This window comes from Mobula hypostoma, chromosome 3, assembly GCF_963921235.1.
Source record: "Mobula hypostoma chromosome 3, sMobHyp1.1, whole genome shotgun sequence".
NCBI lineage: Eukaryota > Metazoa > Chordata > Chondrichthyes > Myliobatiformes > Myliobatidae > Mobula > Mobula hypostoma.
In genome coordinates this window covers 107,455,425-107,478,601 of record NC_086099.1, presented here as the reverse complement: position 1 = coordinate 107,478,601, position 23,177 = coordinate 107,455,425, and the positions used below count along the sequence as shown (strand labels likewise).

At 40.8% G+C, this 23,177-nt stretch overlaps 1 protein-coding gene across 9 annotated transcripts in view; it reads left to right on the top strand.

The window, feature by feature from the left end:
- Window positions 1-22,809, top strand: part of ndst3 (N-deacetylase/N-sulfotransferase (heparan glucosaminyl) 3) — a 1,028,434-nt gene extending 1,005,625 nt beyond the window's left edge. For 8 of the 9 annotated variants that reach the window (XM_063043575.1, XM_063043576.1, XM_063043578.1 and 5 more), the window contains one exon: window positions 22,211-22,809. In XM_063043575.1, coding sequence (XP_062899645.1) covers window positions 22,211-22,333 — 123 coding nt within the window. In that variant the 3' untranslated portion in view covers window positions 22,334-22,809. Of the gene's footprint in view, window positions 1-14,826; window positions 14,981-22,210 lie in introns of those variants that run through there. The other variant, XM_063043581.1, reaches the window with a different exon arrangement.
- The last annotated feature ends 368 nt before the right edge of the window (window positions 22,810-23,177 follow it).

The following is a 23,177-nucleotide window of genomic DNA, read 5'->3' as shown; positions in this document are numbered from 1 at the left end:
TCTCTTCAAAGAAAATAAAATAGCTGTTGAATCTTAATACAGATTTCACATCACCTTGACTTATTTCACTTTGCTTTGTCACACTGTGAATCCTCAAGGGGAGATTTTTCAAGTCTTTTCATACTGTGTGCTACTTTTAATACTGCAAACAGTCCTTGGAACATCGCAGCAGGGAATATTGCAATTTTCTGATGCACCATATGTGAGGACTGTATCAGCAAATATCCCTTAAGCATTAAAACTGATATAATCTGCCTTACTTCCTAACTAAAAAAAGCATAAAGCATATTTCTGCATGCATTAATATCTACTTCTCTCTAGATTGGTGTTTTTATCCTTAAGAAAATGATTTCATGCAGAAACTACTCCTGTCATAATGTCTTTTGGTGAACCATACATGAGCGTGCTAATCTAAGCACACTGACTGATGTGTCTATTCATTTGGCAGATCTCTCTTTGGTTTAACCTTTACACATTATCTTATAAATTCAGCTGTTCAGGTGACTGGATGTTAAGGACCCCTTTCAAGCTCACATCATTCTGCAGAAAGGAACAAAACTAAGGATTTTGGATTAGGCAGGAAGAAAAGTCTTAACTGCAAGCTGAATAAACACCACAGAATTTTTAAAAAATGAAGCAAATTTGAGACCTCCGAACAAGTATAGAAATGTTGGTATTTTGCTAAAATTATGCATGTTCAAGATGCAAAAACAGCATTTATACAGTACTCCATCACTTGTTGCTTCGCAAAGATGATAAAAGCACACTGAGAGGACTGGTGTTACATTGAAAGCTGACCAATTAAGGATGAAAGGTTTATTTCCTGTGAGCCAGTTAGATTTTATGAGCAACCTGACTCCTTCATCTTTCCCTCCCCCCCCTCTCTGCATTCCGCAGGGATCGCTCCCTACACAACTCCCTTGTCCATTCGTCCCCCCCATCCCTCCCCACTGATCTCCCTCCTGGCACTTATCCGTGTAAGCGGAACAAGTGCTACACATGCCCTAACACTTCCTCCCTTACCACCATTCAGGGCCCCAAATAGTCCTTCCAGGTGAGGCATCACTTCACCTGTGAGTCGACTGGGGTGATATACTGCGTCCGGTGCTCCCGATGTGGCCTTTTATATATTGGTGAGACCCGACGCAGACTGGGAGACCGCTTTGCTGAACATCTACGCTCTGTCCGCCAGAGAAAGCAGGATCTCCCAGTGGCCACACATTTTAATTCCACATCCCAATCCCATTCTGACATGTCTATCCACGGCCTCCTCTACTGTAAAGATGAAGCCACACTCAGGTTGGAGGAACAACACCTTATATTCCGTCTGGGTAGCCTCCAACCTGATGGCATGAACATTGACTTCTCTAACTTCCGCTAAGGCCCCACGTCCCCCTCGTACCCCATCTGTTACTCATTTTTATGCACACATTCTTTCTCTCACTCTCCTTTTTCTCCCTCTGTCCCTCTGAATATACCTCTTGCCCATCCTCTGGGTCACCCCCCCCCCTTGTCTTTCTTCCCGGACCTCCTGTCCCATGATCCTCTCATATCCCCTTTTGCCTATCACCTGTCCAGCTCTTGGCTCTATCCCTCCCCCTCCTGTCTTCTCCTATCATTTTGCATCTCCCCCTCCCCCTCCAGCTTTCAAATCCCTTACTCACTCTTCCTTCAGTTAGTCCTGACGAAGGGTCTCGGCCTGAAACGTCGACTGCACCTCTTCCTATAGCTGCTGCTTGGCCTGCTGCGTTCACCAGCAACTTTGATGTATGTTCCTTCAAGGTCACTTCTGTCTGCCACCAATTCATTTTATTTTGAGGCAATGAGTGCTGAATTAATTGTCAACTTCCATTGGTGGGATTCTAGTTCACATTGTCTGAATCTTTTGTTCCAGGCATATGAATTATCAGTCTAGTGTTATACACACTACTCTCTCGTGCATCGATAAAGCTTTTTTTAACATGGTCGATGTATCATCATGACAATAGTATTATTTTCAGCATTATTACACAGAAATAAAGAAGCAAACCATGTTAATCCAAGGTAGTACTTTCTTGAATATTCCAGCAGTTTAAGGGCTAATATTCAAAAGGTATAGAGGCTGAAAACCCTTGGATTGCTAAAATCTGTGGTATAAAGGTCACTAATAGATTTCCACTCTGATTCTGCCAAGAATTTGAGTTCAATTCATTAGGATGCCAATGGAGGCCATCTTAAACCATCATTGAGTATTCAACACAGAAAGCAAGTGGAAGAAAATGCTGAATGCAAAGGCAAGAAGGCTTTTATTGATCAAAAGCAGCACCATGAAATATATAGTCTATTTAATTATCAGCCAATGAGTGACCTTTGGGAAAAAACATCAGGCGATATCACCAAAACGTAACTAAGGAATTTGCTAACCTGCTTGTGGTACCAGAGTGTGTGATGCAATTGCCGACATTCTGAGACAATAGGCTTTAGGTAACTACCACTTGTCACCTTGTGTGTTAGCAATATAGGAACCCCAGTGCAAAGGAAAGACAGACTCTGATGTAGAGTTTATTCATAAGAATTCCAACAGAACATCGGTGGCTCAGCTGAGCGACACTGTGAGACGTAACATTCTCAAAACTAGGACCCTGTGATTAGCGCTAGTCAGGAGTCCACTAAGATAATGCAAGCAATACTGAATCCCTGGACCTATTAAGATAAACTTAACAAATTTAAACAGAAAGCACCAGGAGAGCAGTACAAAGAGTGGGCCACTTGAGAAAAAACAGAAGGAACTCTTAAGTGATAAACAACGTTTGTTAAACAGCAAGTATCCAGTTCAGGTGCACTAAAAACCTCAAAGCCCAACGTCCCATGGCTTCCTACACAGGTCTGAAGAGCTCAGTACACCACTTGATTTTTAACAGCCGAAGAAACATGAGATACTTCAGTCTTACTGCTGGCTTTATGCCAGTATTTCAACTAGTCTTCTTTCAGTTTCTTCCTGTGCAGTCTTCAGATGTGCTGTAAGCAGAATGTGTATATATCAAAAGAAGTAGTAGTTTATTTGTAATGTAGTACACTTCATGTACATACATGTTCAACCTTCAAACTTCTGCTACAGTCTGTATTATTACAAAGCAAGATATCACAAGACTCTTCCATCCAACAGGATTATAGTACGTCCACCAAAATTGGTCCACATCTGGAAACATCATATTATTCCCATTTTTTGTTAAAGAAAAGTTCATTTATACTCACTTTACACTTTAAATGGAATGGTAGTTTGCCAAAATAAACATTTTCATAATGATAGCTAGTTTTTTCTTTTACATGAACAGCAATTGTAAGTCATATAACACCATCTGGGTTTTACTGTAGTAGTCAAATAAAGCATCTGCAAAACTATTGTGCTCATAACTCTTGTACCAGTGGTCACTCTGTAATGAAATGATTATTTTTCTTTGCATTCCTGATTCTGCCAGTCACTTGCTGATTTGCTAGTATCTCATGAAGTGGCTTATCATCTATTATTAAGGAAGGGGATCTGACTGGTAAAAATTGATCAAATATTTCGGTTCCTGACTCAATGCCATTATTATCAATTAGGAGACCTTCACTTGCAAATATCGTATTCATCAAACACACTTTGTTATTTCTTGCTCCATGTGCATTTAAGATTCTTTCTGAACAAGTGAAACACTGCTCTGAGCACTACCACCGCATCTGGAAGGAGCTGTGCAAAATCCAGCATCATCCCTTAGAACAACCCAAACGCTATGATATTTTCAGACTTTTAGTGCCTTGGTGAAGGTCATTACCATCAATGTTTGAACCAAAGTTCTTGTAAAAATGCATTTACTTCATTTCAACTTTGGATTATGCATAAAATATCATATGAATACTTTGTCCAAACTTAAAATTGGAAATCAACAGATCATCTTGTATATACAGCGAGTGATCCATTATAGCCTGGAAAAGCTTGGATGAAAACACAACTGCATATGGTAGCCTTGATTATGAATAGAACTCTGTGTGCTAGGTACCACTGACTATCATTGCCAATGTTCATTTTTGCATTGTAATTGGAGAGGTCCAATATTTTATGAATATCTTTTTTCTGGCAAGTCTTATTTTTAGGTTTTTGCTAAGGGTCAAGTGGATCCATAATGAATGACTTGCATTTAGTGTGACTGGTTTTTACACATCTGCACTGTTTGCCCTCTAAGGCACAGACACAGCTGTCTATAGCCTGCTCACTTTGGTCAGTTACCCAAGCACAGCACTTTGTTTGAAGTGATCCAGATTCTTCTGAGCTTGACATTTTATAGGGCACTGGATTGGTATGGCTAAACTTTAGACCAACTATGCAAATGTCCCAATACAAATGTGTGCATTGCTTGTGGCCTCAGACAAATCGCCGTACCCTACCAACAATGTATTATTGTACTATTTTAAGACCATAAGATACAGGAGCAGAATTGGGCCATTTGGCCCATTGACTCTGCTCCGCCATTTCATCATGGCTGATCCATTTTTCCTCACAGCCCCAATATCCTGCCCTACCCATATCCGTTCATGCCCTGACCTGTCAAGGATCTGTAGGCCTCTGCCTTAAATATACATAAAGTCTTGGCCTCCATAGCTGCCTGTGGCAATGAATTCCATAGATTCACCACTCTGGACAAAGAAATTTCTCCTCATCTCCGTTCTAAAAGAACACCTCAATTCTGAGGCTGTGTCCTTTGTTCCTAGGCTCTGTCACAATAGGAAACATCCTCTCCACAGCTACTCCATAATTTTGAAGCATCGAAATTGAAAGCATTCTTTCAATTTATCTTAGTTGTCTCTCATAAGTACAAATGTGTTCTGTTTGCCATATTATTTGTAAAATCTCATCAGCGCAGGTGAGGTGGTACAGATATTATATTCTTAGTTTGTGGTCTCCCTGCTTGTGAGAGTCTAAAACAAAGAGATGTGCAGAAACGTCAACATTTCTTTAACCCAAAACCATTAAAAATAACAGAGAGAAATAAAAACAACCAAAAGCCATAAGTAGGGAAGAATAATTGGTGAACTAATTGTTTCATATTTTTCTCTGATGGATCTTGGAAGTTAAGTGCCTTAATGTGCAATGAGGCATTTGTAACAGTGTTGATTAGTGTGCAACTCAATGATTTTAATTAATACCTCCACTTGAAAATCATTTTGCTTGTGGTGTAGACTCCATATGATCCCAGTTCTTCACTGTCAGACAAAACCTGGATAGATAGGGTATCAACTGGGTTTGTGCAAGATAGGTTATATCTAACCAATTTTATAGAGTTTTTCAAGGAGGTTACAAGGAATGCTGATGGAGGAAAGGCAGTGGACGTACAAAGGTAAGGCCTCTGACAAAGCCCTGTATGTGAGGTTGGTCAAGGGGGTTCAGTTGCTTGGGATTCAGGATGAAGTAGTAAATGGATTCAATGTTGGCTTAACAGGAGAAGCTAGAGAGTGGTAATAGATGGGTTCCTCTCTGACTGCAGGCTTGTGTCTACTGTGTACCATAGAGATCAGTGCTAGGTCTGCTGTCATCTGCCATCTAATTTGGATGACAATGTGGTAAACTGGATCAATAAATATGCAGATTGCTCCAAGATTGGGGCATAGTCAACAGTGAGGAAGCCTCTTAAAGCTTGCAGCATGACCTGGACCAGTGGGCAAAATGGCAGAAGGCAGATGCAATTTAATGCAGACAAGTGTGAGGTTGGACACTCTGGAAGGACAAATCAGGGCAGATCTTACACAGTGAGGCAGTAGGGCACTGAGGACTGCAGTAGAACAGAGGAGTCTGGAAATTCAGATCCATAATTCCTTGAAAGTGCCATCACAGGCAAATAGGTTCGCAATGGTCGTAGTAAAACAAAGCATTGAGTACAGGACACAAAATATTGGAGGAACTTAGCAGGCCAGGCAGAACTTCCTTGTTTCTGCTGAAGGGTTTCGGCCCAAAATGTTGACTGTTCTCTTTTCCATAGATGCTGTCTGGCCTACTGAGTTCCTCCAGCATTTTGTGTGCGTTGCTCGATTTCCAGCATCTGCAGATTCTCTCTTCTTTGTCATTGAGTTCAGGAGTTGGGATATTATGTTGAAGTTGTGTAAGATGTTGGTGAGGCCAAATGTGGAATGTGGTCACCTACCTACAGTAAAGCTATTGATAAGAATGAAAAAGTACAGAGAAAATTTACAAGGATTTTGCCAGGATTTGAGGATTTGAGTTATAGATTGAATAGGTTAAGACTTTATTCCCTGGAACGAAAAGGAATGAGGGAGGATGCTTTAGAGGTGTGCAGAATTATGAGGGGCAGGCTTTTATCTCAAAGGTTGAATCAGAATAGAGCTAGAGATCATAGGTTAGAGTGAAAGATGATACATTTAAAGGGAACCTGAGAGGAATTTCTTCACTCAGAACGTGGTGTGAGTGGAATGAGCTGGCAGCAGTAATGGTGGATGCGAGTTTGATTGCAAATTTTAAAGCAGCTTGGATAAGTTCATAGATGGGAGGGGTGTACTGGGCTATACACCAGCTGCGGATCAATGGGACGAAGCAAGGTTATAGTTCAGAGTGAACGACATGGGCTGAAGGGCCTGTTTTTGGGCCGTAGCGTTTTATGACTCTGTGACAATAACTTACAAGCTGTGAGATCCTCTTTTCTGTTGTTAAATTGCCACTGAAATTTTTTTGTTGCCTGGTTTGGTGTTGGTTTTGCGTGTTCTGAAAATGTGATTTTCTAATTTGCCACATGGCAGTTCTAAACTGACAAGGCTATCATGAATGATCACTATTGCAATGATAGTATGTGACTTAAATTGTTCTCATCAGCTGTCTTCAGGTTCACATTTGTAGCCCAGATCTTGTTTTAGCTCTGTGGTTGTGGGCCACTGCAATTTACCCCTTGCTATTTTAAATTTTGTAAGTACAGAACTGAGTCTTGTTCAACACTTTCATGTACCAATCAACACAGAAACTCAACTTGCAAAAAACATATTCTGAATAACACATCAAAGTTGCAATGCAAAGATTGGTTGTTCCATTCTGCTTCTAGCTACATGTTCCAAACAAGGGCTTTCATTGCTAATGGTTTTTAGCAAGGGCTTTCATTGCTAATGGTTTTGGAACAAAAAAATCTTCCAGTTTCTGCAAGACATCTTTAAACAGGTCATCTTCATTATGTCAGTGATCTTTTGTCAAAACTCTGCTTAGATTCTCACGAGCCAAAACCAAACTGCTGGAGTAATTCAGGGGGTCAGGCAAAATTTGTGGAAGCAAAGCGGTGGTTGATGTTTTGAGTCAAGATCCTGTATCAACACTGAGAATAGAGGGGGTGGTAGGTACTGTAAATAGGTGAGGGGAGACAAGGCAAAAGCTGGTGGGTGATAGGTGGATAGGTGATCAGGGAGAAGAGAATGATGGGCAGTTTGAGCATGTGAAGGAGGAGGAGGAATGGAATTGGGAGACAGTGACTGCAATAAAGAGAGAAAGAACAGCTTGAGGGGAGCAGATGGAGCCGTGTGTGGAGAGGGAAGGGTGGAGGTAGAGACACAAGCTGGAAGATAGTAAGTAGAAGCACAGGAGGTTGCAAATGCAGGAATCAGATATGTAAGGAAAGCAGTAATTAAGGGATGGATGGATGGAAACAAAAATGTGAGGGGATAAGGGGACCCAGGAAGCATAAGGTGACAAATGAAACCACGTGGGGAGAGGAATATGACTAAGTTTAGGAGAGAGGAAGCTGCGAAAACCTGTGTGCATCAGAAGAAGAGAAAAAGGAACATTCAGTGAGGCTCACCTGAAATTGGAAACCTTATATTATTGGCTCATAAACAACCCAGGTGGAATATAAGGACTTGTCACTCTAGCTTGCATTTGGCCTCACCCTCGGAATGTGATTAGGAACTGAAATGGCAGGCAACAGGAGGTCAGCATGGCCATTGAGTGTAGGTGCTCCACAAACTGGTCTTGTGCTTACATTTTAGACTCCCGCAATATTGTTCACAGAGAAGAATACAGCCTTTTTCAGCACCGACATGGCTCAAAGTTGGATAGTCCATTGATAATTCAATTTTACTGTCCTTGCAACTATGGTTTACAATGGTATGCATTCTTGTCAGTACATGTGGGGCCATTTGATAAGTGGAATTCCATGCAAGTAGCCACAGCAAAACACCAAGGAATTTTTTTTATCAAGTTCACCTAAAACTTCCCAAGAGACCATTTTCAATATTGTTCAACAATCTGGGATATATATAACCGCAGTCTCTTTCTCATCAGTTTGTGATATCTTCAGAAATTCATTCATACATATTGTACAGAGATATAACCAAATAACCCATATAACAATTACAGCACAGAAACAGGCCATCTCGACCCTTCTAGTCCGTGCCGCACTCTTACTCTCACCTAGTCCCACAGACCTGCACTCAGCCCATAACCCTCCATTCCTTTCCTGTCCATATATCTATCCAATTTAACTTTAAATGACAACATCGAACCTGCCTCAACCACTTCAGCTGGAAGCTCATTCCACACAGCTACCACTCTCTGAGTAAAGAAGTTCCCCCTCATGTTACCCCTAAACTTTTGCCCATTAACTCTCAACTCATGTCCCCTTGTTTGAATCTCCCTCATTCTCAATGGAAAAAGCCTATCCACGTCAACTTTATCAATCCCCCTCATAATTTTAAACACCTTTATCAAGTCCCCCCTCAACCTTCTACGCTCCAAAGAATAAAGACCTAACTTGTTCAACCTTTCTCTGTAACTTAGGAGATGAAACCCAGGCAACATTTTAGTAAACCTCCTCTGTACTCTCTCAATTTTATTGACATCTTTCCTATAATTTGGTGGCCAGAACTGTACACAGTACTCCAAATTTGGCCTTACCAATGCCTTATACAATTTCAACATTACATCCCAACTCCTATTCTCAATGCTCTGATTTATAAAGGCCAGCATACCAAAAGCTTTCTTCACCACCCTATCTACATGAGATTCCACCTTCAGGGAACTATGCACCATTATTCCTAGATCCCTCTGTTCTACAGCATTCTTCAATGCCCTACCATTTACCATGTATGTCCTATTTTGATTAGTCCTACCAAAATGTAGCACCTCACATTTTTCAGCATTAAACTCCATCTGCCATCTTTCAGCCCACTCTTCTACCTGCCCTAAATCTCTCTGCAAGCTTTGAAAACCTACTTCATTATCCACAACGCCACCTACCTTAGTATCAGCTGCATACTTACTCATCCAATTTACCACCCCATCATCTAGATCATTAATGTATATTACAGATAACATTGGACCCAGTACAGATCCCTGAGGCACACCAATAGTCACCGGCCTCCAATCTGACAAACAGTTATCCACCACTACTCTCTGGCGTCTCCCATCCAGCCACTGCTGAATCCATTTTACTACTTCGATATTAATGCCTAACGATTGAACCTTCCTAACTAACCTTCTGTGTGGAACCTTGTCAAAGGTCTTACTAAAGTCCATATAGACAACATCCACTGCTTTACCCTTGTCAACTTTCTTAGTAACCTCATCAAAAAATTTGGAAAGATTTGTCAAACATGACTTTCCACTCACAAATCCATGTTGACTGTTCCTAATCAGACCCTGTCTATCCAGATAATTACATATACCATCTCTAAGAATACTTTCCATCAATTTACCCACCACTGACACCAAACTCACAGGCCAATAATTGCTAGGTTTACTGTTAGAACCCTTTTTAAACAATGGAACCACATGAGCAATAGGCCAATCCTCCGGCACTATCCCCGTTTCTAATGACATTTAAAATATTTCTTTCAGAGCCCCAGCTATTTCCACACTAACTTCCCTCAAGGTCCTAGGGAATATCTTGTCCGGACCCGGAGACTTATCCACTTTTATATTCCTTAAAAGCGCCAGTACTTCCTCTTCTTTAATCATCATACTTTCCATAACGACCCTTCTTGGTTCCTTTATTTTACACAATTCAATATCCTTCTCCTTAGTGAATACTGAAGAAAAGAAATAGTTCAAAATCTCCCCCATCTCCTTTGGCTCCGCACATAGCCATCCACTCTGGTTCTCCAAGGGACCAACTTTATCCCTCACTATCCTTTTGCCACTAACGTAACTGTAGAAACCGTTTGGATTTATTTTCATCTTACTTGCCAAAGCAGCCTCGTATCTTCTTTTAACTTTTCTAATTTCTTTCTTAAGATTCTTTTTACATTCTTTATATTCCTCGAGCACCGCATTTACTTCAAGCTGCCTCTATTTATTGCAGATCCCTCTCTTTTTCCAAACCAAGTTTCCAATATCCCTTGAAAACCATGGCTCTCTCAAGCTTTCAACCTTTCCTTTCAACCTAACAGGAACATAAAGATCCTGTACCCTCAAAATTTCACCTTTAAATGACCTCCATTTCTCTATTACATCCTCCCCCTAAAACAAATTGACCCAATCCACTCCTTCTAAGTCCTTTCGCATCTCCTCAAGGTTAGCCTTTCTCCAATCAAAAATCTCAACCCTAGGTCCAGTCCTATCCTTCTCCATAATTTTATTGAAACTAATGGTATTGTGATCACTGGACCCGAAGTGCTCCCCAACACATACCTCTGTCACCTGCCCTATCTCATCCCCTAACAGGAGATCCAACACTGCTCCTTCTCTAGTTGGTACCTCTATGTATTGCTGCAAAAAACTATCTTGCACACATTTGACAAACTCCAAACCATCCAGCCCTTTTACAGAATGGGCTTCCCAGTCTATGTGTGGAAAATTAAAATCTCCCACAATCATAACCTTGTGCTTACTGCAAATATCTACTATCTCCTTACAAATTTCCTCCTCCAGTTCTCGGTCCCCATCAGGTGGTCTATAATACACCCCTATAAGTGTCACAACACCTTTCCTATTTCTCAATTCCACCCAAATAGCCTCCATAGACGAGTCCACTAATCTATCCTGCCAGAGCACCGCTGTTATATTCTCTCTGACAAGCAAGGCAACACCTCCCCCTCTTGCCCCTCCTATTCTATCACACCTGAAGCAACAAAATCCTGGAATATTTAGTTGCCAATCACACCCCTCCTGCAACCACGTTTCACTAATAGCTACAACATCATATTCCCAGGTATCAATCCATGCTCTAAGCTCATCCATCTTTCTTACAATGCTCCTAGCATTAAAATAGATGCATTTAAGAAACTCTCCACCTCTTACTCTCTGTTTATCCTTAATGGAGCAATCAACTTTGTTATCTTTTTCTTCCTTCTCCCCTACATCTTTGGTCTGAGTGCTCCTGATCTCTGTCCCCTGCCTATCCTCCCCGCACACTGTCTACTAGCTTTCTCCATTTGTGAACTAACCTCCTCTCTCCTAGTCTCTTCAATTTGATTCCCACCCCCCAACCATTCTAGTTTAAAGTCTCCTCAGTAGCCTTCGCAAATCTCCCCGCCAGGATATTGATCCCCCTAGGATTCAAGTGTAACCTGTCCTTTTGTACAAGTCACGCCTGAATAGGTCCCAATGATCCAAAAACTTGAATCCCTGCCCCCTGCTCCAATCCCTCGGCCACACGTTTATCCTCCACCTCATTGCATTCCTACTCTCACTGTCATGTGGCACAGGCAGTAATCCCGAGATTACTACCTTTGCGGTCCTTTTTCTCAACTCCCTATATCCACCTTTCAGGACCTCTCCCATTTTCCTACCTATGTCATTGGTACCTATATTTACCATGACCTCTGGCTCCTCACCCTCCCATTTCAGGATATCTTGGACGTGATCAGAAACATCCTGGACCCTGGCACCAGGGGAGCAAACTACAATCCGGGTCTCTGGACTGCGTCCACAGAATTGCCTATCTGACCCCCTAACTATCGAGTCCCCTATCACAACTGCCCTCCTCTTCCTTTCCCTACCCTTCTGAGCTACAGGGCCGGACTCTGTGCTGGAGGCACGGCCACTGTTGTTTCCCCCAGGTAAGCTGTTCCCCCCACCCAACAGTACTCAAACAGGAGAACTTATTGTCAAGGAGCACAGCCACTGGTGTACTCTCTATTACCTGACTCTTCTTATTCCCCCTCCTAACCGTGACCCACTTGTCTGCCTCCCATGGCCCCTGTGTGAGCATCTGCCTGTAACTCCTGTCTATCAGCTCCTCACTCTCCCTGACAAGACAAAGATCATCCAGCTGCTGCTCCAGTTCCCTAACGTGGTCTCTTAGGAGCTGCACCTTGGCGCACCTGGCATAGATGTGGACGTCCGGGAGGCTGGGAGACTCCATGATCTACCACATCCGGCACTGAGAACAACAAGCTGCCTCACACTCATATTTCCCCCTCTCCTCAAAGAACAACAAAAAATTAATACCAAACCTACTTTGCCTTGCTCATTTCCGCCTAAGTCCGTTGAGCCAAAGCCCTTAAGCCTTCACTCTGCTGCCCGCTGTATAAGGCTGTGTTCCTTTTAAATCTTCCGTGCTTCACTCCCCAATGTCGCACGCCTGCGTAGTACCGCCTCTCTGAACGCCAATGAAAAAAAAAAGAAAAATTCAAAATGGCTTCCTCCGCACACCCACTCTGATTCTCAGACTTCCTTCTCCGAATGAAAAATGAAAGATGAAAAAGATAAATATTTATTTGTAGGTCAGAACACTTAATGCATAAATGTTGATTTTCTCTCTGCTTTGAATTGAATGTACCATTCATTGTTATCCTCTACCATAATAGGTACTTTACATTATTCTTGTGTCCACCAGAGTAATGAGTTACAGCATGTCCACTGAATAGAAACACAACTGAATGAATGCAGTACTCTTTTTGAGGCATTGTTAGATCAGCTTTGTATGGTTCCCATTCACATTGCTTTTAATACATTGATTAATCTTACTGCTAACCAGGGCCATGTTTGAACCTGTGCACATTTATCAGATCTTTGCATACTGTGCATGAGTTATAAATATGGGGAGTTCTCTTGGGGCACTAGATGGAGTAAGTAGCATTTTGGCTTTGCTCCGATCATTTTTCAATCTTTTTACCACACTTTTACTATCTGTATTAAAGTGTTTATAACACTTTTATATGCTTGAACTTTAATTTTTAATCGTCGGAAATGGATACCAGAGGGAAAAAGGCATTAGCTGAAGGCAAGAAAGCCGATAATGGAAATGGAAGGAGAGAAGGTGATCCTAAACAGCCTAAATAGTCTCAATTCACTTTGGAGGCTATGTCAAAGCTCCTGGATGATAAATTCAATAAAAGATTTTCTACTTTGGAAAAATTGTTAAAGGAGATCGAAGGTAGACTGGAAGCTCTTAAGTGGGAGAGTGCAAAACAACAGTGGCAAATTTCTGAACTCGATGAAGCTGGTAGACAGAGATTGTAGACTGGATTTGTTGGAAAAGAAATTAACTTCAACCACTCAAACACTGGAACAGTATAAAGTCAAGATTATTGACCTGGAAAGTTGCAGTCGTAGACAGAATTTGCGAATAATAGGACTCCGTGAAGACGTTGAGAGTGGTGACCTTACTAAATTTTTTTCTCAATTTTTAATGGACATGTTCAGCTCTGAAGTTTTTTCTACTCTTCCTATGCTTGATTGTGTTCACTGGGCTTTAAGAGCAAAACCCCCTAAAGAGTTGAAGCCTCGACCTGTCATACTCCGATTCCACTATGTGCATAGCAAGGAGCATTTAATTTGAATTGCCCATCGGAATGGGGTTATTGAACACGGAGACCTCAAGTTTCATCTGGTTGAGGACTACAGTCCTGAGGTAATGTGAGAAAGATCGCTTTTTAAACCAGTGATGTCCGAGCTCTATCGAAGAAAGTTCCAACCAGCTCTGCTATTTCCAGCTCACCTAAAGGTTGTTCTGCCTGATAAATCACGTAAATGGTTTAAATCCATGGACGAAGCTCATCAATTCCTTGAGGATCAACGTTTGATCTCAGCTGTCTAATAAATTTACTGTTTCTTCATGTCTGTACTCATCTGGTTTATAAGTTAATAACCAGTTCATAGATCTGGACTTGTTAAGGTTGAAGAATTTTCCCCTTGGTTTGATAGTACTCGTACTTTGTTTTGGAGTATGGATGTTTCTCATGCTTTTATGTTAAAGTTGATTTTTTTCCCTTTATTATTTTATTATTTTCAACTGTTCGTTTTTGAAAATAATTAAGAATCTGATTTGGTGATTGATTGTTTTTTTTTCCTGAAATATTAATAAGATTGTATTCTGTTTCACTTTCCAAGATCTTGGCTTTCAAAATGTTTTGCAAACGGCTGTTTTTTTAAACAATTGTTTGGTGGTTTTTATGGCATTCTTTTCTCAATGTTTTGACTGTGGGTGGTATTTTGCATTCTTTTCGATTTTGGAGATTTGCTTTCAAGAGAGATGGGGGTAGGGGAGTTTCTAGATAGCTTTCTGGCTGTCTATTGGCCAGTTTTCGGGCTTTTGTGGGTGGGAGGTGGGGCTATTTTTAGTTTAGTTTTTTTCATCTGGGCTGATCTGAAACTACAAATATGTCTGAATTGTCGTAACTTCCTGTTCCCCTTTAAACCTTTTTCCCTTTTCCTGATTCATGAGTTTCCCATCCAGTACGGTTAACCTTTTACATACCATATGGCTTACTTAAGTAAAATAGATAATATTATTAACTTTGTTTCATGTAATACGAATGGTTTGAATCATCCGATTAAATGGAAGAAGATTTTTAAAGTTTTTCATAGATTGAATGCTCAGATTATCTTTGCCCAGGAAATTCATGTGAGGAAGGAGGATAATCGGTGTTTTTTTTTAGGTTTTGGAAGGAAAAGCAATTTCACTCAAACTCACAAGCTAAGGTGAAAGGAGTCCATATTTTTATAGACTCTTCAATTTCATTCTTTCACTATGAAACAATATCAGACCTGAATGGTAGGTTTCTGTTAATTACTGGTTTACTTTATAACCAAAAAGTTGTTATGGTTAATATCTATGCACCAAATACCGAGTCTCCTGAATTCTTTAAGCATTTATTTGCATCTCTTCCTAATTTAAATGAATATACGTTGATAATGGGTGGAGATTTTAACTGTTGCCTGAATCCCTTGATGGACAGGTCTGCACCCAGTCAGGTACTTCCAAACAAATCTGCTATTTTTATTAATTCCTTTTTAGTTGACTCTGGAACTTTAGAAGTTTGGCGGTTTTTCTATCCTAACGATAAAGAGTTCTCATTCTTTTCTCATGTTTATCGTAATTACTCTAGAATTGATTACTTTTTCATTGACTCTCGATTACTTTCGTCTGTTATTGCCTGTGAGTACGATGCAATCGCCGTCTCTGATCATGCGCCCCTGAAACTACCAATCAAATTAACTGATGTAACTTTCAGTGCTAGACAATGGCGGTTCAATTCTTCAGGACTTAAGCTTTGTTAACTTTATTAAAGAACAGATTGCCTTTTTCTTTTCAACTAACTTTACGGAAGAAATTTCCAGTGGGATATTATGGGATACTTTAAAGTATATATCCATGGGCAAATTATTTCATATTCTGCTGGATTGAAAAAACAAATTATTAATGAAATACGTACATTGGTTGATAGGATTAAAGAAATTGATAAAAAATATTCTGCTGCTCCTAATCTGAAGCTTTATAAAAAGAGAGTTGAACTTCAGATGCAACATAGTTTGCTATTAACATCGCCGATTGAAAATCAATTACTTAAAACTAATAGTCGATTTTATATACAAGGTGATAAATCGGGTACATTACTGGCCAACCAATTGAAAGCTGCTTCGGCTAAACATCAGATTATTAAAGTTCGTAAACAGAATGGTATTTTGACGGTTGACTATGACGAAATTAATAAAACTTTTCAAGATTCTATACCTCTTCATACCAATCAGAATTTCCTGACGATTCTACCATAATGCATGAATTTTTAAGGAAATTGAATGTTCGGAAATTTCCACTTAATGAATGTTGAACACTAGATGCACCCATTACGGAAGAAGAAATAAAGAAAGCAATTTCTTCGATGAATTCTGGTAAAGCACCCAGTCTGGATGGGTATACAATAGGATTTAAAGATCTTTTTCATATCTACTTTCTCTTTGGTTATGTAGAATCTTTAAGCATGCCTTATTTATAGGTACGTTATCACAATCCTTTTTATTTAATTCCTAATTCCTAATTTCTTTAATTTCTAAAAAAAGATAAAGATCCCACTGAATGTGCATCATATAGACCTATATCCTTGTTGAATGTGGACTCCAAAACCTTGTCCAAAATATTAGCGATTAGATTGGAAAATGTATTGCCACAAATTGTCTCTGATGACCAGACAGGATTTATTAAAAATCATTATTTGTATTTTAATGTTAGGAGGTTAATGACCATTGTATATACTTCTTCATCTAAAGCTCCAGAACGTGTTATTTCGCTTGACGCCGAGGAGGCGTTTGATAGAGTTGAATGGGAATATTTATTTAACATGTTTGAGAAATTTAATTTTAGCCCAAAATTCATATCTTGGATTAAATTGATATATCATATACCTTTGGCTTCTGTACTTACCAATAATCAGAGATCCTCCTTTTTTAGGCTTTTTCGAGGTACTGGACAGGGCTGTCCTTTAAGCCCTTTACTATTTGATATTGCCTTGCTGCAAGTCTCCCCTCTCCACGCCACCAATGTTGTCCAAGGGAAGGGCATTAGGACCCATACAGCTTGGCATCGGTGTCATCGCAGAGCAATGCCTTGCTCAAGATGCTGCCTCAGCCAAGGCTCAAATTAACGACCTGCAAATCACTAGACGAACGCCTTAACCACTTGGCCACACACCAACACAGTAATACTTGCTCAGTTTAGTAGTTTTTCTGGTTATAAATTGAATCTTAATAAGAGTGAGCTTTTTCCATTAAATATGCAAGTTCCAATCGTGGTTACTGATTATTTTACTTATTTGGGTGTTAAAATTACTAAGAAGCATAAGGATCTATTTATGCTTCTCCCCCTCCCCCTCCAGCTTTCAAATCCCTTACTCACTCTTCCTTCAGTTAGTCCTGACGAAGGGTCTCGGCCTGAAACGTCGACTGCGCCTCTTCCTATTAGCTCCCCCTCCCCCTCCAGCTTTCAAATCCCTTACTCACTCTTCCTTCAGTTAGTCCTGACGAAGGGTCTCGGCCTGAAACGTCGACTGCGCCTCTTCCTATTAACTCCCCCTTCCCCTCCAGCTTTCAAATCCCTTACTCACTCTTCCTTCAGTTAGTCCTGACGAAGGGTCTCGGCCTGAAACGTCGACTGCGCCTCTTCCTATTAAAACTTCAACTGTCGGAGGCAGAACGCTCTGTTCTCAGTAAGGGCCTCACCTTTGTCCCCCTTCACCCACACCTCAGTGAGTTCCGTGTTCGCCATGATGCGGAACTTTTCTTCCGCCGTCTCCGTCTCCGAGCCCACTTCTTCGGCAAGGACTCTTCCACCCCCACCGATGACCCCTTCTCCCGTCTTCAACCCTCCTCTTCTTCATGGACACCCCGCTCTGGTCTTCTGCCTGCTCTGGATCTCTTTATTGCCAACTGCCGACGGGACATCAACCGTCTCGACTTCACCGCACCTTGTCCCCATTCCAACCTCACTCCTTCGGAACGCTCTGCTCTCCACTCCCTCCGCACTAATCCTAACCTTATTATTAAACCCGCTGATAAGGGGGGTGCTGTTGTAGTCTGGCGTACTGACCTCTACCTTGCCGAGGCACAGCGACAACTCGCGGATACCTCCTCTTATTTACCCCTCGATCGTGACCCCACTAAGGAGCACCAGGCCATTGTCTCCCACACTATCACCGACTTTATCCGCTCAGGGGATCTCCCATCCACTGCTACCAACCTTATAGTTCCCACACCCCGCACTTCCCGTTTCTACCTCCTACCCAAGATCCACAAACCTGCCTGTCCTGGCCGACCTATTGTCTCAGCTTGCTCCTGCCCCACCGAACTCGTTTCTGCATACCTCGACACTGTTTTATCACCCCTTGTTCAATCCCTTCCGACCTATGTTCGTGACACTTCTCACGCTCTTAAACTTTTCAATGATTTTAAGTTCCCTGGCCCCCACCGCTTTATTTTCACCATGGATGTCCAGTCCTTATATACTTCCATCCCCCATCAGGAAGGTCTCAAAGCTCTACGCTTCTTTTTGGATTCCAGACCTAATCAGTTCCCCTCTACCACCACTCTGCTCCGTCTAGCAGAATTAGTCCTTACTCTTAATAATTTCTCCTTTTGCTCCTCCCATTTCCTCCAAACTAAAGGTGTAGCTATGGGCACCCGTATGGGTCCTAGCTATGCCTGCCTTTTTGTTGGGTTTGTGGAACAATCTATGTTCCGTGCCTATTCTGGTATCTGTCCCCCACTTTTCCTTCGCTACATCGATGACTGCATTGGCGCTGCTTCCTGCACGCATGCAGAACTCGTTGACTTTATTAACTTTGCCTCCAACTTTCACCCTGCCCTCAAGTTTACCTGGTCCATTTCCGACACCTCCCTCCCCTTTCTAGATCTTTCTGTCTCTGTCTCTGGAGACAGCTTATCCACTGATGTCTACTATAAGCCTACTGACTCTCACAACTATCTGGACTATTCCTCTTCTCACCCTGTCTCTTGCAAAAACGCCATCCCCTTCTCGCAATTCCTCCGTCTCCGCCGCATCTGCTCTCAGGATGAGGCTTTTCATTCTAGGACGAGGGAGATGTCTTCATTTTTTAAAGAAACGGGCTTCCCTTCCTCCACTATCAACTCTGCTCTTAAACGCATCTCCCCCATTTCACGTACATCTGCTCTCACTCCATCCTCCCACCACCCCACTAGGAATAGGGTTCCCCTGGTCCTCACCTACCACCCCACCAGCCTCCGGGTCCAACATATTATTCTCCGTAACTTCCGCCACCTCCAACGGGATCCCACCACTAAGCATATCTTTCCCTCCCCCCCTCTCTCTGCATTCCGCAGGGATCGCTCCCTACACAACTCCCTTGTCCATTTGTCCCCCCCATCCCTCCCCACTGATCTCCCTCCTGGCACTTATCCGTGTAAGCGGAACAAGTGCTACACATGCCCTTACACTTCCTCCCTTACCACCATTCAGGGCCCCAAACAGTCCTTCCAGGTGAGGCATCACTTCACCTGTGAGTCGACTGGGGTGATATACTGCGTCCGGTGCTCCCGATGTGGCCTTTTATATATTGGTGAGACCCGACGCAGACTGGGAGACCGCTTTGCTGAACATCTACGCTCTGTCCGCCAGAGAAAGCAGGATCTCCCAGTGGCCACACATTTTAATTCCACATCCCATTCCCATTCTGACATGTCTATCCACGGCCTCCTCTACTGTAAAGATGAAGCCACACTCAGGTTGGAGGAACAACACCTTATATTCCGTCTGGGTAGCCTCCAACCTGATGGCATGAACATTGACTTCTCTAACTTCTGCTAAGGCCCCACGTCCCCCTCGTACCCCATCTGTTACTCATTTTTATGCACACATTCTTTCTCTCACTCTCCTTTTTCTCCCTCTGTCCCTCTGAATATACCTCTTGCCCATCCTCTGGGTCACCCCCCCCCTTGTCTTTCTTCCCGGACCTCCTGTCCCATGATCCTCTTGTATCCCCTTTTGCCTATCACCTGTCCAGCTCTCGGCTCTATCCCTCCCCCTCCTGTCTTCTCCTATCATTTTGCATCTCCCCCTCCCCCTCCAGCTTTCAAATCCCTTACTCACTCTTCCTTCAGTTAGTCCTGACGAAGGGTCTCGGCCTGAAACGTCGACTGCGCCTCTTCCTATTAAGATGCTGCCTGGCCTGCTGCGTTCACTAGCAACTTTGATGTATGTTGCTTGAATTTCCAGCATCTGCAGAATTCCTATTGTTTAGGATCTATTTAAAGTTAACTTTTTACCCTTAATTGATCATGTTAAACAACTACTTACTAAATGATCCCCAGTGTCCTTATCATTGATTGGCTGAATTAATGCTATTAAGATGATTATTTTACATAAATTTCTGTATCTCTTTCAGGTGGTACCAATCTTCATCTCTTAAATCCTTTTTTGATATTATTGATTCTAAAATTTCTTCATATATATGGCAGAATAAAAATCCTAGATTAAGCAAGAAATATTTACAGAAATCAAAAAAGGATGGCGGTTTGGCATTGCCGAACTTTAGATTCTATTACGTATTGGGCAATTAATATTCGATATCTAACGTTCTGGACACAAGATTTGGATGAAATTCAGTGTTCACGATGGGTGAACCTCAAATGCGAGTCTGTACAAGGGTTCTCTTTGGCTTCTATTTTAGGGACTTCACTTCCCTTTGCACTTATTAAACTGAATAAACAAACGATTAATCCAATGATTAAACATACAATACGAATATGGTTTCAATTCCGTAAATTTTTTGGATTGAAGAAATTTATCCTACCAAGTCCTATTATATCCAATTTTCTCTTCCATCCATCCAGAACTGATCAAGCTTTTCTTTTATGGAAAACAAAGGGAGTAACAAGTTTTCGTGATTTATTCATGGATATCTGTCTCATGTCTTTTGAACAGTTGTCTAATAAATATAATTTGCCTAGATCACATTTTTTCAGATATTTACGAATTAGAATCTTTTTGAATGTTATTTTACCTACTTTTCCAATATCACATCAAACTGAAATTACAGAAAAAAATTGGGTTTAAAACCCTATCAGAAGAGTTTAATAGCAATTATTTATGATTTAATTACAAAAATACGTCTAGGTACATCTGTTAAAATTAAGAATGAATGGGAGAGAGAACTTCAGATATCTTTACCTATAGAGAAATGGGAGAAAATTCTCCAACTAGTTAACACTTCTTCAATGTGTGCTAGACATGCTTTGATACAACTTAAGGTGGTTCATAGGGCCCATATGTCCAAGGATAAGTTAGCTCATTTTTATTGTCATATAAATCCTGTCTGTGACAGATGTAATTCTGAGGTAGCTTCCTTGACACATATGTTCTGGTCTTGCCCTCTTTTGGAAAAATATTGGAAAGACGTTTTTGGTATTATTTCAGTAGTTTTGTGTATTGATTTACAACCTCATCCTATTACTGCAATTTTTGGATTACCAGTGATGGACTCTAATCATTTATCCCCTTCAGCTTGCCGTTTGATTGCATTTGTTACATTAATAACCAGAAGATCCATTTTATTTAAATGGAAAGGTTCTAATCCCCCTACTACATTTCAATGGTTTTCCCAAACTATAACATGTTTAAACTTGGAAAAAATTAGGAGTGGTACTATCGATCCTTCGGCTAAATTTGAAGAAACTTGGAGGCCATTTATTCAACATTTTCATATGATGTAAGCTGACCTTTTCCGAACCCTTTTCAATCACTTTTTGTTTGTGTATAGAGGAGCGGAGTTAATGACAAATAATGATCTTAACTGATGAAACATGCCAGCCCAGCCTTTGTTTTGTTTTTTTTTAGTGTAGGGGGACTTTTTCTTTGTATAAATTTTTTTTGTATCTTTTTCATGTTCAGTTATTAAGAGATTGGGAGGCTTAAATTACATATGTTACTCGGAGTCTGTGTCTGTGTACGTTAACTGTTATTAATGTAATCCTGATCTCTTTGTATCATTATTATTGTTATGTTTATCAATTCAAAACTTAATAAAAAAGATTGAGAAAGAAAGAGTTACAAATTTGATTATCCCCATGCATCTATAATATGAGTGATTGTGAGTTTACTCAGCTAAAACCCATTTTCATACTTTGCTTTGATTGGCAAATTGGTTTTTATTGTCACATGTACCAAAGTGTAGGCCATCTATAAGGTTCGTGGAAAGTAGATATTGAAGGCAAAGCTGTGGTCAATAAATAGTAGAGTATGATTTATGGTTGGAGTGCTAACCGGCCACTATGCAACCCCTAATCCATACTGAAGCCTTTGTTTAGGTAATACATTGTAATTGCCGAGAATTTCTGGAGCCTTATGACCTAAATAACATTTGATGGAATTGAAGCATTAAAGCTTTTAACTATGTGTAAATCAAATAATATATCTTTAGGTTGGGGATATTTTATTTGAATGCTTTGTACCTAAAAATAAATGCTGGTTCTGTTTTAATGTATTTAATTTTGTTCTTTTATTCCTCCTTGCAGTCCCGAACATTTCTCTCACGATACTACAAAGACCACAACATTGAACTGTCCAAGCTGTTCTACAAACTGGGTCTGCCATTGCCCACTTGGCTGAGGGAAGAACTGCAAAAAGTGATGAGATAGTTGTTGTTGGAAAACTAGAAGCAATTTTCCTATTACCAGTCTCAACACACAGCATCCAGTACCCCAGTAGTCCTTCCTCCCAAGCTTGGAGTGACTGCCAAAAATAAGCAACTTTCTACTATACCTCTGCAAACCGAAAATATTCTTTAATCTTTCCATATGCTGGCATGTGGTATTGCAAAGCTGACAGCACATGAGGAAATGTGGGTTAACAGCCTATGGCTGAGTTACATGTTTTACTGATAAAGTTTAGTTTGGGCCCCAAACCTGCTCTACCCAACCCTGTCTTAAGATTGAGTGAGTTATTGTAAAGACAGAAAATTGTGACTCATTTTGTAAATGAAACCTGTGCAGTGCTGGTTAACTGTCTGGTATCTGCAGTGAAAAAAAATTGCACTATGTTACTTTTACTACCATGCATTTAAATTAATCTAAAATCCATAACCTGGTCATTATAAACTTGTGCTTTTGAAACACTGAAGTGTCCAATCATTTTGGGTTTGGTCATAATGAGAGTTTAAAATGTTTGCAAATTATTCACAGCATAGTTTGATTGCAGAATAGTGTTCTTCCTCAGAAACTGTTTGACATAGGCTCATATAAACAACTGAGAGGGAAGTGCATCATTACTGTATTCAAATTTCTCATTTGAGAATATTGTTCATTAATGTAGACATCAATAAAGATTACTCCATCCAAATTGAAACTCCCAACAAGCATGAGATGACACAAAAGAAGGGTAGGCATGCAGGCTCCCATGCCATTTTATTCAATGAAATCTATTCCTTCTCAGTCATAGCAGAAATATTGCTAAGCAAGTGAATACTAAACATGTAACAACAGG